Consider the following 19163-nt stretch of genomic DNA (forward strand, 5'->3'; position numbering starts at 1 on the left):
CCGTCAGGATTTCCTTAGGAAAGCCAACCCAGGGAAAATACAGTATGAGGTGCTTTAGAATTTGCTGGGTGATGTTGTTCCGCATTGGGAATGCCTCAGGGTATCTGGTCGCATAGTCGACAATCACAGGGACATACTTGTTGCCCAGTCTAGATGTTTCTAAAGGCCCAATGATGTCCATCCCAATTCTTGAAAAAGGGACTTCTATGACTGGTAAAGGATTCAGAGGGGCAGGCAATGGCATGTGAGTACTGTTTTTCTGACATATCTCACACGGCTGAATAAAGGTTTTTATATCAGCATGGATACCTGGCCAATAAAACTTCCCACTCATATGCGTCTGGGTTTTCCACTGTCCTAAGTGTCCCCCGGTCAGATGGGAATGCGCAATCTCTAGTACGATCTTTCGGTGGGTTTTGGTGATTACTGGGTTTTACTTAAACCTTCTGTAGATGTTTCATTTCTTTATAGCAATCCTTGCTTCAAGAAGAAAATAGGACTTCCCTTTCCTAGAACTTCTCCTTCGGGAATAGCTCGTAAAAAAGCCTCAGCGAGGGCTGGATCACTTCGCTGGGCTAATGCCAGGTCGGGATAGATGGTAGGCTGTTCTTCCTTTTTCTCTTCAGTGTTAGATGGTTCAACGTCAGCTTCCCCAAAGCCTAAGGCACCTCTCTCCGTTTCTTCTGGTTCACTTTCTTCAAAATTAAGAAACAGGTCCTTCTCAAGAATTCCTTGTGCAATTTTGTATCCACAATATACTTCAAAAAGGGATTTCACCATGGTTCTGTAAGAAAACCTTTACGTCTCATCAAAAGTCGGGATCAATGACGCCTGCTAGTAGGTCTGTACCCAACTTCCAAGCCTGGCCAGATTTTGGGGCCAATCTTATATAACACCCAGGAGGGAGTATCAAAACTAAGTATGGGGCAATCATTACTCTTTTCCCAGGACGGATAGTAGCCGCTCTACTGCTACAAATATCAAAGCCTTTTGATTCCTTCATGGCCACAGAGGGGTTGGAGGCTCTATGACTAAGCTTCTGCAATTGTAGGGTTCCCCAATCTGTTTCAATTGAGTCACATCCCACTAATGACACCACATGTAAGGAAGGTATGGTATCAACAGTAAGACAGACGCGCGTGACCACAGTTCAAGGGTGTTTATTGAACTTTCACAAAGGGACGATAAAAGCCTATCTACACCTAAATCTACAAATGGGAGTAAGATACGACCATCAAATAACAATAATGCAGTCCAAAAGGGCCTATACTAAAAAAAAACGATTGCCAATCCTTACCACTAATTTACAAATAGTGTAGGGTAATGTTCATGAAAAGAAAGAAGTGTCTCTTCCCCACATTTTCAGCTGGGGCAAGGCATTTCACTCAAGCAAAGCATACACTCTGGCTTCTTCGGCACAAGGATACCGTTTGATTGCCAGAAACAAGGCCTTCTACGCCCAAGTCTCTTGATTCAGAGGGCCTGATGTACAAAATAAATCAGATACACAGTTCGATTCTTTTTATAAGTATTCAACTCGGGGGCTTCACCCTCGATCCCCCTCAGCCGGGCTCATATCCCTGTTATTTTACAATCCTCTTCCAGGCTCAGATCTAACTTTTTACAAAGTTCAAAGAATATTTGTTTTCTCTCGTGGCCCGCGGTCGGTTCACCCCCAGATACCCCTCAGCTGGGCTCAGATCCATCCTCTTTGCCAATTAGTCTCCTTCAGCCAGGCTCGAAATAATTGTAGCTCACCTTGGTTTATCAAAGACCTTCGAATGTGCACAGGGTTCAGCTTGACCCGTTGCAGGACCACTTCGATACAAACTTTCCTTTTACACTTCAGTCGCCATTCAGTTGGAAACCTAACAAAGACATTCCAATGAGCACCCATGTGGCGCCAGACCACTCTGTACATGGTCTCTGTATATGGTATCTCGCTTGGCCTCCTCAAAGTTCATTCCCTTCTTTGGTTTCTGATTATGTTTGTGTTGCTCATTGTTAGGGAGAATTCTCCTTTCTGTGCTAATTCCCTTCAACTTTAGAGACTGCCATCTCTTTTGCTGGACTTTAGGACTTTTTCTTTTTAACCCTGGAGTGAGTGGGCCCTTTTTCTCACTCTCTCATATGTTTTGACCTGATTTGGATTACGTATTTCATTCGTTTTTGGAGTCTGACCAACTCCATAGGCATCTACTTTTTGTATGGCGACACACAGCTCCTTCAGTGCAGTGTCACAGAGAAATCCTTTAGATTTCTCAAAAGGTTTAAATACCTTTTCTTGGGTTAACTACAGTACCCAACAATAGTAAAGTGAAATTGAATTTACTTACCTTTTACCTTTGTAGGTACAGCACACCCTATCTTATGTGGAGTGCTGAGGGGTTACTTAGTAGCCTCTGTTCCTACTTACTCATGTAAAAAATGTTATGTTACCCTGACAACTTCAAATGGCTGGTGGCAGTGGTTTAATTTTCCTACCATTATGCTTTTCTACCGCAGGCTGAATCCTCAGTTGCAGTATAGCACCCATGGGTGACCATTGTGTTAAAATAGCCCTGGTCTTCTTTTTTTGCCATTTCTTGTTTGTGAGGTCTTTCTTGGGTTTTACTCTGCGTGCCAAACCAGATTTGAGCCCTTTGTTCATTTTGCCTTTGGCAGGCTTCAGTTTTGAAACCCGTCTCTGGCTCCAGTGTGTCTGCAAGGGCAGGAAGTGAGGGAGATGCTCGAAACTCCCCTGTCCTTTGTGTCCAGGGAAACCTGAATGCACCCAGTCCTAATTGGCTGGCTGGCTGTCCTTGCAGGACAGCCACCCCACTTTGTCAGTGGCAGCTCGGCTGTGCATGAATGGGAGAAACCTACTTAAAAGTCGAGGGTTATGGGACTGAAGACAGAGACAACCACTGGGAAGAACAATCTGATGAAGAAACCATGAACGAAGCTTGCTGCATCCTCCAGGATAGTTGAAATGCCCGGTGAAGCCCTGCTGCTGTGCCGAAACTCCTTTTTCTGACCGACAAGAGAAGCTCCAGAAGGGACGACTTCTTCCCTTGGGTTAGTGGGACCAACTAACGCTGAGATGAACTTTGCTGGAAGAGCGTCCCTGACTGGCTGTACTTCTTTGCTGCTGCGGGAACCGAGTGCCAGGGGTTGAGAAATCCATAGTTTGTAATCCAGCCAGAAGCTCCAGGAGTCTCCCCAGGACCCTCTAGAAGCAGGACGACCCAAGCTCGAGTCACCTCACCAGAGTGCAGGACTCAAGGAGTGAAAAAAGTCCAGAAAAGAGCTCGTAGCTGCCGCCAACCATTGAATCGCTGCTGCAGCAGTCCCCAGACGTCCTCCCTCTTATCCCCACGACTGAGGCCCAGGAACACAGGATCTGCATCGTTGCAACAAGACAGAAGCCAGCTGGACCACTCTTCTTCTAACCAAAGGTACTGTTCTGACTTGGTGTACTTACCTCAGTGTCTGTTGCTTGCTCTTCTCAGTTGAGACGCGCAATAGCTGCTTTTCTAGAGTTGATTTGAGATTTAACTTTCACAAGTATAACAGCTTGTCACCCTACAGGTGCCTCAGCGCCATAGACTGTGCTCCAATTGACTCTGGCTGTCCTGGCTCCCTGCAGACTCTTCGATTCCATTTGACTTTGATTCCTACTGTCATTCATAGGTGATGCATTGGTTTTAAACTAATATTGCTGGGAAAGGTTATCTAGATTTCATTGGAAGATTTAAAATGCTCACATGCTCGGAGACCCTGTTTAACCTTTTCCCTTCCTCTAACCTTTCCTTTCTACAAAACCTCGGATTCCAAAAGTGTACAAGTGATATATAAATGCCAAACTGTCCTAGTTAGTGAAGTCAACTCAGGGTGTAGGAAGTGTGTAAGAAGCATCTCTAAAGAGTATCTACTGGCTTTGTGGTGGTTCTGAGAAAGTACACTCAAGTGCATTTGATTGCTAAATATATTGCCCTTTTTAAAGAGTGCTTATTTAAAAATGACTGTTAAATAAATAAATCATTATTTTAACTAAACACCTTGAGTGTAAGTGTTACTTGGCTACTTGTATTGGTCGATTCCATTGCTACAGCTCTACAGCTCACATGTACCCCTCTTGAGATAGGCCTGACTGATCAGTCACACTACCTACTTGTGTAGTACAGACCTATACCAATAGGAGGGTTACCTAATACCAAGAGGACAAGTGTTGTCTAATCTCCCACAGGGTTACTACATCAATTATTGCCTTACACTCATCACATGCGTTTCACACACTGTCCTCTTTGTATTTCTTCATACAATGTTGTCACTTGCAACTTCGGTTCAAACACAAGCTGGTTGGGTATCAGTCTCTCTGACTGTGATATCTTTACTGGCGCTGCTTTGTTGTAGGAGCCAGGGACAGTACGACAGCGGAAATTGTTCCTCCCACCTTGGTTATCGACGCGGAAGAGCCCCGGGTACCTTCAATGCACAATGTATGTTTGTTCAGCTTCAGTTTCCGGTCTTAGGCATCTTACTTTCCAAGGTTCGCAAAAGTAAGTCTTTAAAGGTCAAGGGCACTTCACTCTTTGTAACCCTCTCTGGTCTCACCGTCTTTCTCCTTGTATTAAACTGCCATCTTGGAACTTCTGTTTCCTCGTGTGCTTTCGTGCTCCGCCTTTTATCCATGTGGGGAAGTGTGATGGAAGTCAGTTGTGTATAATTATCAGTAATTGCCTGATCTTGCCTGACCATTGTATTGGGACATGTCAGGTATACAGCTCAGGTTTTATTCTGTTGTCGCTCACAGTGAACTGTCCGTGAGAGAGTATTTGTGTTGGGAAATGGGGTGCGGGGTCGGGTTCCTAGGTATCCTACCTGGTAGGATGGGGAAAAGGTGTTACAGGGAAGGGGATACCGGGTCTCACCATCCGGTGCCCTGCATCCACTATGCAAAGACCCCTCATCCAAGGGATCCTGGATGACAGATCTCCGGGAACTAGCGGGCGAGATACCTTCAGGTTTCTCACAGGAGTCAAGTATCCCGCCCAGATGTGAAGACTGTCCTAGGAAGACTTGCCGATCAACTGTCACGAATGGCCACTGCGTAGCACCTGTCCCGGTGGCCCCTTCTTCTCAGAGGACACGTTCTGCATTTAGAACATTAAAACCATTCTATTCTAGGTGGAGACTTTTTGACAGATTGCCAGGGAAACAGCGTTTGCATTGTGCACGCCGGTAAGGTCACGTGATTAGCATTCTCACGTGAGTTCAAACGCTGCGCTTATTAGCTGCGTTGTGAATTTGCTCGCTGCTTCTGATCGTGTTTTCTACTGGGATCTATGTCGGAAGCTGACGTGCGTTCCTCGCACCCTTTGCTTCCAGCCTTCCTGCATTCTCGGCTAGCGGTGAACTTCTGAGCTCCGTGTGAACTTTTCTCTCACCGTTTGATACTCACCATTTGATACTCCTTTGTGCTCCATTGAAGACATCAGGCAGCGCAAGCATTACTCCTTTGTGCTCCGTTCTCGCCGCCTTCATTCATGACATCAGGCAGCGGGAGCATTAACACTGTTTGTTCCTCCGTTCATGCGGCATCTTTCTGAAATTCTGCTTGCTGCTACTTGCTTTTCCAGCTGCCAGTTACTCTGCAGTAAAAACTGGGAGGTCGGTTGCCGCAGGTGTTTCATGATAAACAATACTGAAGCACGTTTACAGCCGCGTGTGTCACTAGTCCATTTATCACGCGGCGGCTCCTCTTAAACGTGTTTTCCACCTCCCGTGTGACCAGGAAGAACCCATTGCAGCAACTTACTGGATTCTGCTTACCAAGTGTCCAGTGTTTCCATCCTGCAACAGTTCCTTAGGGGTTCCGACTACCGCTGCAATCAAAGACTATCTGAAACCCAAGTAAGCTTTATTTTATGTTACTTATTTTCCCTATTGATATACCAACCTGCAAGGGCAAGGATTGTTCTTTCAACAAGTATGGATATTTAAGTTTGATTTCAAAAGAAGGATTAGTGCACAGACTTTTGACGCTACCCTGTGGTGCACCAACCCGGTATCAAGCGTGACCCTCGTGCCGTTTGGGATAAGTTTCCCATACTAACCTTCCTTCCCTTTTCGTTGGTTCTCAATTGGATTATTTCCTTGGTGTTTTGTTGGAACAGTTCAAACCACTTCAACATCCACAGTTTAGTGGTGACCTTTATACTTAATTAGAGAAAGAGTAGTTACCTTGACACATATATTCATGATCCATTGTTTCTCTCACAGGTTGCTGTTAACTGTTGCTCCACGCCCTTTCCAGTGATTCTCTCTCTGGCTGTGAGTTTCAGTCATAGAGTGTCATCACTTGGAAGGTCTATATTGACTTCTCTACCTTCAAGTTGTTGTTCAGATTACAAGGGATCCAGAAGTTACTTTCATCACCTGTATCCTTTTACTAGTCATTACCTGTATCCTTTGAATATCAGTAATAGATACAGTGTTTGATACATGACATCAACTTTTTCTGCAGTCCCTGTGGAGCCCTGTGTGGCTGGTGATCTTTAGAAGTCCATCAGTGGACCCTCAACCCTTGGAACAGTGGGACCAAACATTCTCGAAGTCTTATTGGTGCCCTACCATCTGGAGTCTTCGGAGACGTACCTGGAACCATCCTGTGGACTGACCAACTCTAGTTTGGGCTACCGCAGTATAAATGTCATCGTTCCATGTTTCAGCTCAGAACCTTGGGGATCCTCTGCTCGTTCTACAAGAGTCCCTATGGTGAAGGTCCGGCGTTGCATCATCAACGGGGCACGAGATAGGAGGGTGACTGACTGCGACAGTTGTGTCCCCTCCTGTCACCGTTCATTGGTGACATTCATAGAAACCAGCGTTCCCACGTCTGATTGAGTGCCTAAAGGAGTGCAGCATCTGTGTGGTCTGCTAAAAGCCCTCCAAAAGCTAGGAACAGTCTTACTTACCAGTATACGACTTCTTCCATCTTCTGAAACCATTTTCCCATCCACAAGAACCATCTCCTAATGTTTTCCCTGCTCCCAAAACTTCTGGAAACTTTGTAAACCTTTTGAGCACATCACCCAGTCAACTTAGGGTTGGACTTGCTAAATTAGGGTTGTATTCCTGTGGACAGCCATTGCAAATAATAACCATTGCCTTCCCTTTCAGTATTATGGGGTTGGGGAGATTGTGATTGTATTGCACTGGCTACTGGGGCTGTATATGGCAGACATTACATACCATAATCGTATTTTCGATGCTTGTATCTGCTCAGATTCACATGCTTTGCATAGGCCGACATCTAGTGGTAGGCGCAGAGTATTGCACATGTTGTTTTCAAAGTTCGAAAAGGGACGTCGACTGGCAGGTTTGTAATATTATGTAAGAACAACAGATGTCCACAATCTTGCAGAACTCTCCCGTCCCCTGCACACACAAGGGTTATTGTATATAGAACCAATTTGTCAATTCTTATAGTGAATTCAGCAATGCAATTTCTGACTCAATTTATGTAAAAAGGGTAATTTTTATTTCAGTTGTATATTTTCTCATAAATCTCAGTTTGTTCTTCACAAAACCATAATATTTTAATTCAAATTTAATCAATTACGGATTATACATCAGTTCAAGTTCTCCAGTCACTCAACCTTAGTTTTAAGTAATCCCTTCAAGTAAACAATTAGACACATAGGATTCTTATTACTTAGTACATATGCAAAAAAGTTAATAAATCCTATGCGATCCGGTTGATCCTTATGTATTGCACTCTACGCGTTTTGGGGTGAAAAGTCCCCCTTTTTCAGGAGTTGTTTACCCTCTTCTCTGTGCCTTTAATGTATCTGGATGTACGATTCTTCAAGTATATATTCCTTTCGCTGTAGACCAGTATCTAGTTAACTTGTTCTATCTGGATCCCGTATTCTAGGGTGTAGAATGTCCTTTGTATGGTGAATCCCAATAATCACTTTGTCCGTTGCCAGTAATTGTGGTCAACAAATCCAGAGTTCCTATGGAAAATAGTCTGTTGCCCAATTGCTCGTGGGAATTACTGTATTCTTACACCGTGTCCCATATATTGCAGTTGGCACTTGTGTTGATAATGCAAATAGTACTGTGTAATATTATCCCTAGTGAGACATCTACTGTACCCATGACCCCTCACGCGTCAAGGTCCCTCAGATTGTTTTGTTTCTGACATGAGGGAGTATGAAGTGTATGGGGATAGAATAGGTAACTTGTGATGAGGAGTGAAACATCTATGATTTGCCCTAGAACCTTCAACTCCAAGAGGGGATGAAGGGTGGGCGCATGTGAATCTAAGCAGATACAAGCATCAAAAATACCATTACGGTCAGTGATGTATGCTTTTTGAGGCTTGTGGATCTGCTTAGAATCACATGCTTTGCATAGATTAGCGAGCAGTCTTTGGAGAAGGTGGTGGATTATTTGAAAATAGAGCGGGGAAAAAGATGTTATAAAACTCTTTGACCCCACTTGTGTCACCCTTAAAAGGGGAATCTAAACAGTAATCATTTGTGAAGTGTAAGAAAACTCTCACCTCTACTTCCCAGGGATCTTCTATTCATGTGGCCAGGAAAGGGCCACCGCTTTTGGATCCTGACCTTGGGGGTGGAAAAGCAAGGGAGGATCGCCTGAGTGGAGGGTCCTTGGGGATTGGAGAGAGGGTACCTGAAGGCGAGACACAGTATCCCCCATCATTAACACTGACCTACCCTCCCTCAGTCTTCATGGGAGATTGTCAATCCTATCCCATTTTCTCCTTGTAATTTTACACCAAATACTGAGAAGAGGAAGAGACAGGCAATAGTAATGCACGCTTCCTATTATACACACCACTCTGGTACTGGAATGAAGAAAAGTGGCATGGATGCATTTAGCAATGAAGATCAGGCATGTCACACTAACAGGCTTATACAAGGACACACAATTGAGTCTAACCCTTTTCACCTGCCGCCGGTTAATAAAGTTAATAAAGAGTATAAATGGTGGAGCCCAAAAGCAGGCAGAGAGAGAGGGGAGAGAGAGAGCCATGTTGGGACCAGGCCAAGAAGCAGAGACGCCGGCAATGAAGCCCAGAGACCTGCAGGAGGGACTGTGCAGGAGCGGGAACCCTCAAGTTATAAGGCTGGCAGCAGGCCCTGCCGTGTAGCAGGAGAGAGAGGAGAGCTGTCTGCTCCCAAGCCCGGCTGCAGCTAGAGCTGTGGAAGACACCGGGACGCGGACCACGCGTGGAGCAGAGCTACCTATAACGAATGCCGAACTGAAAGAAAGCTGCAAATTGAATAAACTACGATGTGCTGAATGGTGAATAAACACTCAAATAGACATTTCAACCAGCACTACTAATAAAGAGCAATATGGACAGAACTAAAGGCATATACAGTATTTTAGAGTTGGGGTGAGCATTATATGCACAAAGATAAGAAAGGCTGTAAATTAGAACTGCAAGCGTGAGATAGAGTCACAAGTATATTACAAGCCAAGAATTGGTATCGAAGGGTATTACAAGGAATACAAATGCCGAAAGTGAAAGCCCAAGGCAGAAGAGTCTACAAGGGACCCAGCAGCTTTGGGGAGACTCATGGTTGCACAACTTGTGATTGGTGGACTCTGCGGTCCGAAAACTGCACCTAGAACAGGAAATCTCCAAATATGTAGGGTTACTGATTGCGTGACCTTTGATTGGTGGACCTTGGAGTCTGACAACTGTGCATAGACCAGGAAACCGTTTACGGTGAATAAGCTGTAACGAACAGTGAAGCAAAAGGTGAAGCAAACCTGAAGGAGGGTCAAACGGACCCAGTGTTTTCCTTTTGAAATTTGAGCAATTGAAACCAACGTGAACGTTATGTTAAGGTCTTGGAGGAGTCCCAGGACCTCTGTTTCGTGTGAACTGTACTCTTATCGTTGAACTTGGGAAAGGGAAGTCCCGGAACTTGGTTTTGTGTAAATGGTGTTACATTTGAACTTGGAGAAGGTTATTTCAGAACTTGAACAAACCCTATTGAATTGAACTGTCTTGAACTTGAAACAAGGAACCCAAGAAGAACTCAAGCTGAAAGGAGCTCAATCTTTACTTTTGAACACTTATATTTTGTGGAGAAGATTCCCATATCATGTTTTGTTATAGTTGTGAAGACAGGTGTAGGCTTTGACACAGACAGTGTTTCATTTTGGACTTACAGGCAAATATTTCCCTTACGTTTCTTTAGGCACGGAAAATCCCACTATAGTATAGGGCAAGTTAGGCATCATACCATCCTAATCATTAATAAAGTTTTGTTTAGAATTACACTTTTGTTGTCTGTGCCATCTCTCTTGGTACCATACCTGTCTCATATCACGCAACCGATAACCCTTTCTTGGCTGTTGTCCTTTAATATTGTTCCCATGCAGGGGTTCCCCTCGGTCTATGCGCAGTTAACTGACCACACGGTCCACCCATCACAGGTCACGCAACCAATACCCCTTTTCATCAGCTTTTGCAACAACTGTCCGCTGCTTTCCCTTGACAGTGAAACGTACATTTTAGTATCAGAAATATCCTCTTTCAGCTCTTCCTCCGGGTTACCTTGATCACCATTCACTTGGTTATGCTGTTGATACTTGCTCATCTTCTCACACCCTTCTGGGGCTTTTACTTGCTTTGCCAACACTTGTATTTCATTCACTTGCTTTGTGGTATTTGCCACCTAGACCACGTTGCTTTTGTTACATTCAAAACATTGTCTTCATTTGCTTTATCGCTGTACGGCATTCAGAAATGCTTATTAAATCATACTTTCATGTTGCTTTAATTCTGTACAGTATTCAATAATGCTTTCAGTTCGTTCGGTATTCAAAAGAGTGCATTTGGAACTCGCACACGTTACTCACTCACTTTGATAGTGAGAATTCCAAGTATTCTACCTTATATAACTCAAGGTTCTCTCTTGCATTTATGATTAGCAGTCTTTCTGTATGTTCCCTTCATGTATCAGATTCTTAGCATAGAGCTCTGCCCCTCGTAGATCAGCTGTTTTCCCCATTGGTGTCTGGCAGGCTCACTGGTCTTTTCAGCATTCCTTTATGGGTATGCAACCCTCTTCTTAATGCGGCTTCTGCTGCTCGTTCACTGGGGAGATCTGGTTGCCTCTCCCACCTGTTACACCTGTTACATGGCTTTGTGTAAAATTGCAAGCCTTCTTTCCCTGCTGTTGGAGTGGCACTCTCTGGGTAGGTGAGCGGGCCGACGCTCCGATGCAGTTGCTTCACTTCTGGTCCTCTCACAGCCCCTTCTGCTCTGGCCTGCCGTTTTGCCACCTGCTCTTTCTCTCTCTCTCTCTGCAAATGTGATGGCTTTTCCCTGCCCACCTCAGACGGGGACCCAAGGGGAGTAGATCTGAGAACGCCCTCAGGTTCCTCACAGGTTAGAATCATGCTTCAGAGGGTGGTGTGAGTCCGTGTTTATAGGAAGAATCTGTATGTGCTATGGATATTGAGGCAAGCTCAAGTGGTCTGAGGGTATGGGGTCATAGTCTTAATTTTGTTCCAAAGAAAATAAAGCGTGTGTTTTCTAGCACCTTAATTTTCTTTTTAAGGCAGCACGCACACATACCTTGAAGATGAACTGCAAGTGTGAACAGGATGAGGATTGGCGGAGCCATGCTCAGGTGCACAGTAACAGAGGCCACTATGGACAAAAAGTACTGCAGCGGTCCATTATTGCTCATTCACTGTTCTGCAGGTCTCTATCACGTGATAAAGTGTGCCATGATTAAAAAATGGATGCATGCAGAAGCTCGGCGCACAGCGCGTATTGCTCATACAGAGTTCACTCCAGAATTTACAGGTGATCATCAGTACTGTTTTCTTAATACCCTTATCGGGGAGCCCAGGGGTGTCTGCTCAGAGAATTAATCTCAGTGTCCAGAGTACTTGCACAGTACTGTAAGATAATAAGGGGGGATTCTCTGTGGAATGGCCCTCTCTAAAATATCTTTTGATAGTCAGAAAAGGCACTAGGAGCAGGCTCAGCTCACTTTCCTAGTTTAATATTGCCTGTGTGAATCATAACCTTTGACTGAACCAGCAACGCAGAAAGAGAAAAGATGATTACGTTTTGCTCCAGTAGGTTTATGTGAAAAGATGATCTCCCCTGTCCCACAGAGCATTTATATAGAGGCTTCAGCAGTGGGCCCCTCTCAAAGTGTCAAGACTGTGTGGGAGTCTTGAAGTATGGAAAAAAGGCACCCCTAGAGGGAGATGGTGGGCAATTGCCCCCCGATTGGTGCTCTCCCTTCCCTTGGGGCAAAAGGGGAAACCTTGCAGGGGTTGAGGATTTTGGCACATGTGCAAGGTTTGCAGTAGAGACTTTGAAGGTTGTTAAAATAGGTGCATGCGTAAACCTAGAGTCTGGTCTACTGAGGGTGATGCATTACCCATGCTGGGCCGCTACAGCAAAGTGCTTCCATCACACTATGCATATTTTGAGTCCAAGGCAATGGGGCATAGGAAAACCAAGGAAAAGGGAAATACTAGGAGCAAGCAAACAAATAGTTGTTATAAAATAAATAAGGGGCAGGTCAAAGCCCCCAGGTACTGGGAAGCGAGAACGTGAGTCAAGCAGGTCACAGCCCCACAGTACTGGGAAGCGAGAACGCGGGTCAAGCAGGTCACAGCCCCACAGTACAGGGAAGCGAGAATGCGAGTCAAGCAGGTCACAGCCTCAAAGTACTGGGAAGCGAGAACGCGAGTCAAGCAGGTCACAGCCCAACAGTACTGGGAAGCGAGAACGTGAGTCAAGCAGGTCACAGCCCCACAGTACTGGGAAGCGAGAATGCGGGTCAAGCAGGTCACAGCCCCACAGTACAGGCAAGCGAGAACGCGAGTCAAGCAGGTCACAGCCCCACAGTACTGGGAAGCGAGAACGCGGGTCAATCAGGTCACAGCCCCACAGTACTGGGAAGCAAGAACCCGGGTCAAGCAGGTCACAGCCCCACTGTACAGGGAAGCGAGAACGTGAGTCAAGCAGGTCAAAGCCCCACAGTACTGGGAAGCAAGAACGTGAGTCAAGCAGGTCAAAGCCCCACAGTACTGGGAAGCGGGAATGCGAGCCAAGCAGGTCACAGCCCCACAGTACTGGGAAGCGAGAACATGAGACAAGCAGGTCAAAGCCCCACAGTACTGGGAAGCGAGAACGTGAGTCAAGCAGGTCACAGCCCCACAGTACTGGGAAGCGAGAACGTGGGTCAATCAGGTCACAGCCCCACAGTACTGGGAAGCAAGAACCCGGGTCAAGCAGGTCACAGCCCCACTGTATAGGGAAGTGAGAACGTGAGTCAAGCAGGTCAAAGCCCCACAGTACTGGGAAGCAAGAACGTGAGTCAAGCAGGTCAAAGCCCCACAGTACTGGGAAGCGGGAACGCGAGCCAAGCAGGTCACAGCCCCACAGTACTGGGAAGCGAGAACATGCGACAAGCAGGTCAAATCCCCACAGTACTCGGAAGCGGGAACGCAAGCCAAGCAGGTCAAAGCCCCACAGTACTGGGAAGCGAGAACATGAGACAAGCAGGTCAAAGCCCACACTGAAGCAAACTGTCGAGTGTTACACCTAAAAAGGGGGAACAGCCGCATATGCATGAATGCGCAATGGCATGCAGTGTAAATGCTTTGTTTAAACAGTTATAAAATGATGTTTCTGGTTGATACCACTAGGTGACATGGCTCTCACACATCATCAGTTGGAAAGAGCCATGAGGATGGAGTAGGAAAATCACAGTTTATTTGTATGCAAATGTGCAACTATGTACGGAGGCAAAGGTAAACTACTATACCGCGCTTCACAAGGCCAATGTATCAAACTCTGTTTACTAAGTAAAAAAAGGAACAATATCTCTAAAACAATGTACATACCACATTTGATCCGGAAAATGTCATCGACCAGTCCTTCATATACAACCTGGGAGCAGAGCGGCGTCACGTAATCGACATCTTAAAGAAAGAACAACACTTAAGAGGAACTAATGAAGACAGCTTGGTAAGAATTATGCATCAAACTTCCTTTTCTTCAGTTAAAAGCGAAGAGGAAACGTGGAAAAACCAACACTTGCAATGACCACCAATGACAATGAAAGGACCAATCGACATATGACACACACAAATTGAAATGATTGAAAAGAACTTGTTCTAAGCATATCAATAATTACATTTCAGACATGTCTAAGCAGTTCAAAATGAAAAGCCTTGGGCAAGGAGTCCCCACACACACCCGCTCCCCTCAGTGCGCCAGTTATCCTGGTGTCACCTTCAACTGAAAAGGATGATGAAGTCAAGGCTGTGTGTGAAGAGTGAGCTACACATGTGTTCATGCCAATCCCTGCCTGGTGCATGATCCACGAGCATCAGCACGCCAGTGCCTCACATACCAGCTAAGGAGAGGTCATTTGAACTGCTGTGCTTACTTTTAGGGCAGAATTACATTTTCCTGGGTTCTGCAGTCCCAGTTTATGGAACCTCTAAACTTATGTTTTCCCCCTTGTTTTCTAAGACCTGTGACCTTGTTTTTGAGGTGAAAGGAACTTCTACTGAACCATTTTTACCATGCTGTTATATTACAGCATATAATGCTTCCAGGACTGGGGTGCTTTTTAAATATCTCCTTTTTCCCCCTAGGTTCATTATATCACCCTACACTTGGTTTGTGGAATAGGCACATGGCAGCTGTAATTTAATTTTGGTTTTACCAGGGCTGCGGCTGGTTTTACCACATCAGTGCTAATCAGTCATTTTGTTTCGGGCCATCCCTTTGCTTGAGGAAACCACAAAGCAAGCCTAAAGGTGCTGTTGTGCAGAGATGGCCTCCTCTGACCCAGCCCTGCACATTCTGCAGTGGTTTGGACTGTCATATGCGGATCCTTGCCACAGACAGACACATACACAAAAGGTATGGTTTCAGAAGAGGGTTGGGTGGCTTTTGGTGCCAGCCTCTTTGGCTTTCTACCCAAGCCTTTGTGTGTCCCGGCTGTTGTGTGGCAGCTCATGAGTGAATATGTACATCTAGGGGAGGCACCGGGCATTCCAGGACTCTGCAGGGATTCTGCTTCTCTGCTTACATGCAATGCTGGAGGACTTTGCCACAAGGAGTGACTGAGCTACGGGTCCTTTGTCTCTTCCTCCGGTTTCTCCTTTGGGCTGTTGGACCATCTTCCTGGCCTGTAGCTAGTCCTACCCTTGCCCCTCCTCTATGGATGTGCTGGATGTCCTGTGCTGGCACGGTTTCTGGATCATTTTACCACCAGCTCCATCTTCTTAGTCGTGGTGTCTCAAGGTAGGAACGCTCCATCCAGAAGGGCGGTGCGACTGGTGCAAAAAGCAGGCGGTTTCCACATGAAATCATTTATTTCACGCCAGCATGAAAATCTAAATTGGTTCTTGAAGGTGGACGGCAAATGGCAGGTGTAAACATAACTCCCATTCCGCTCAGGCCCTCCACCTTCAGAAACAACGAAAATCCCTTGCAGTGTGAATGCAGACGTAAAAACAGGCGTAACACCATTACGCCCGTCCTTAGCCCTCCATTTACGCTACGGGATGTGGAAAATGAGCTCCATAGTAGGAGCGGCACACCTTGCTATAAAACGATACAGTAGTTCAGGTTCTGCACAGTTGTAACAGATTAGTTTTTGCAAGAAGTGCTGGGCACTTCCTTCTGCAATACCCATAGCTCTAGAAAGCAATTAAGAAGCAGGAAAACTACCTCGATCGATCAGAAAGATGTGCCCGACCGGTGGCCTCCTGCCCTTCTCATCCCCGTTATCATCCACCATCGCTTTCCATACCTCGTATGTCATCTTCATCAAATAAGGAAAAAGAGATAGATTAGCTCCGGGAACAGGGAGGACAAACACTTTTCATTGATGAACACCTAAAGATAACTAGACAAGTGTTTCCAACCAACCTTGCAACCGGGCAGCAAATATGAACAAGCAACTTGCAGAGTACACAGAGGGGAGGCATTGCCTGTACTTATGGCTGGTCCTCAATTAAAAGCACCTTAGACTGGAGGTTTCCACTAAAGTGCTAACCCTCTCATATGGCCTTGAGACAGCACAGATCATGCTGAAGTGGGTAACATGGCGAAGGCTCCACGGCCAATCCTTTTTTGGCCTTTTTAATGACTAATAATTGGTAGCACTTCTTTTTATTTAATTATGTTTTTGTGTAAAGTAGAAAATTCACAGAGCGTTTTCCAAACGGGTTTTTCCATTATAAAACACTTCTGTGAATTAGGCCCTTAGTCGGGGGATACTGCAGAGCGTTTCTGAGTCAGTGCATGGCAGAAATGCCCAGGTGGTGATCAATGGCTAGGAAAACCAAACTGGGTGCCTAGGAAGGACCTTGGGGACCAGTGATGCCCACCTTCTGTGTGATGAGAGACCTGGAGGTGGTTGGGGGCTGGGGGAGGGACCCTTAGAGCCTGTCCTCCCTAGGCCCCAGCGCCTTGTACACAGTGCTTCCACAAGTAGAGTGAGCACAACCCACCAAAAAGGAAAAGTGCTATTCAGGGGGAAATTAGCCTGTACCGAAAGCTACACAGTGATTTGCTATGCAATCACTCCTCCCTTTACAGAGACCTGTTTGGGAGCTGCTGATGATACGGTCAGCTTCGTGCTTTATCTAATGAGCGCAGCACTTTTTCGGGCGTTGACTCGCAGTTGAGAGAAATGTGCTCACCAACCTCCCTACTGCTGCAGTTCAGCGCAGCCTTCTGGAGAAAGAGACACAGCACCGCCCTGCAGAACCGTGGGGCTGGTGTCTTATTAATGCTTCCCTCAATTTTCAGATAACCCCTGTAAGCCCTCAAGCATCACGCACCAACATGAGGAAATTACCAAAAGGGGGAACATTATAGGCTGCAGCCGAGACAAATTAGGAAAAGGTGGAGGACACTTGGAAAGGAGCATGAATGAAGAAAAAAACAATAATTCCCTGATGATCTTCACTCCTTCCCACTCCTTCCCACTCTCACATGGCTGCTCTCCTCTGATTTCGTTCCTCCTCCTCTCCCCCAGACACCTCCTCTCCAGCAACCCAGCACTAGGCTCCACAAAGAATTCAATAAAGACCCTTGAACTGTCCTTCAGACTGAAGAGTCTTTTCTGCATGATCGGTTACACCCAATTACTTTACCTGGGGATAAAAAAGTAATGGCCGTCTCTGCTTATGAACTTGTAATCACACCTTTTGAAGTAGGAGATTGTAATCTTACCACGTGGATCTGATTTTATGCCTGCATATCTATTTAAACATCAAATAGATATATGGAGCCTCTTCTATGTAGCAGGTAATACCCATAATCCTGGAAAACAGTAGTAATTTATTCTAACTTTAGGGAAGGGGATAGAGGGACCCCTATATGTTACAGACCGATATCCTTGTTAGGCTCATCATTTTAAGTTTTTGGAAAAAAAGTTGTAGTTTCACCAAAAATAGTTATCATTTAATACGCATTCACAGTTGCGGAAGTGGAGAGCATAACGTTAAAAATACATTAAAAACATATTTAAAAGCTAAAATGACCAGTCCTAAACCCACCGGGATGAACTTGGTGGCAAGCAACCCTACAAAGAGGTCCAAAAGTGACCCCAATGAAGAGCTCCAGAGGCAGTTTTTGAGAACCAGGAGCCGTAGAAGAAGATGCAGCACATCAGGAGATTCCCCAATAGAAACCAGACTGCATCGATTAGTCTCGATCCAGAACCACGGGCAACGATTAGAGTGAGTAGCTCGTACAGCTCACCACCCCAGGAGCCAGAGGGAAATACCCACAATGTTTGCTTCCTGAAAGTCAGTTCCAGGAAGACTGATGGAGCCAAAAGTAAATACCAGCTGCCACCAGCGGCACAAATAGAGTGCTTAAGAAGCACCATGGAAACTATGGGCCAACACGGGATCATATATTCAAAATTAGGCAAAAATGGTTGCAAGTGCAGGGGGGGCTTGAGTAGTATTCCCTCTGACCACCACAAACAGGTCAGAGATCCAAAAATAAAAATGAGGAAAAAGCTAAAGGTTAAGGCCCATAAAAAGTAACTCTAGAATTCTCAAAATTAAAATACTGTCCTGCGTCTCAGTCAGCATGAAGACCAATGCATGAAAATGAACACTGATCTGAACTCTGTGTCTACGTGATTTATAAAGGATTGGAGCAAGTTATGGTGGGAATGTTAAAGTTGGGAAACTGAGGGAAACAGTTCAAGTTGGGCATGTTGTGGTTAGCAATATAAGCTTGCTATGGTTGCTAAGCTACTGAAGAACATTCGGATTTAGTAGGCTATGGGAAGCAAACAGATCTGGATCATCACTAGCACACATCTGCCCTCGGGCAGTGAGCACTATAATACCTGGTGCAAAGGTACAGGCAGCTGCTTCCTTCTTTAGCTCACCTTGGAGCACCGTCCGATTCCATACGTCTTCGAGAAAGGTCCAAAGAGGGAGTTCAATAAATCCAAGGCTTTGGCGACTGTTGTGATCCAACGCTGATCCCCCTCCTGGAGTGGAAAAATACAAAGGAACCTTTTAGAACCAGAAACTGTGTCTTAAACACAATCTATACACCCAGAAATATAGAAATGGTTAATGAATCCATATGCGGTTTGAGCTTCGTAGCAATCATTTTCTCCCTGGACACTATCAACAAGCACTCTAAAGTAGCAATATTTAATTTCACATTTAATTGTAACCCACTTTTTCTCTCTCTCTCTCTTTCTCTCTCTCTCTCTCTTTCTCCCTCTCCCCTTCTATGTCTCTCTCCCTCTCTCTCACTCACTCTTTCTCTCTCCCTCTCTCTCTCTTTCTGTCTCTCTCTCTTTCTCCCTCTCCCCTTCTCTCTCTCTCTCTCTCTCTCTCTTTCTCCCTCTCCCCTTCTCTCTCTCTCTCTCTCTTCTCTCTCTTCCCCCTCACCCCCCTCACCCCTCACCCCACTTCCCAGCTATATCTTCTTCCATCACAATCACTCTTTCTTTCTACAACTCAATTACTCACCTCAACTGACTCAGATAGCTTTCATTATAATCCATATCCATTACCACCCAAGGCACATTCTCTATCCCCCATACATAGGAAGGCGGTTTTCACTGCATGTTCGACGCAGGCACCTATGGGGT

General features: G+C 45.5%; 1 protein-coding gene across 1 annotated transcript in view; it reads right to left on the reverse strand.

The window, feature by feature from the left end:
- Positions 1-19163, reverse strand: part of VPS33B (VPS33B late endosome and lysosome associated) — a 312860-nt gene that overhangs the window by 205586 nt on the left and 88111 nt on the right. The window contains exons 9-11 of the mRNA XM_069625205.1: positions 18444-18548; positions 15755-15848; positions 13912-13989 (exon numbers count right to left, since the gene is read on the reverse strand). Of these exons, the coding sequence (XP_069481306.1) occupies positions 13912-13989; positions 15755-15848; positions 18444-18548 (277 nt within the window). The remainder of the gene's footprint in view (positions 1-13911; positions 13990-15754; positions 15849-18443; positions 18549-19163) is intronic.

Source organism: Ambystoma mexicanum, chromosome 11 (genome assembly GCF_040938575.1).
Source record: "Ambystoma mexicanum isolate Mex_15411 chromosome 11, UKY_AmexF1_1, whole genome shotgun sequence".
NCBI lineage: Eukaryota > Metazoa > Chordata > Amphibia > Caudata > Ambystomatidae > Ambystoma > Ambystoma mexicanum.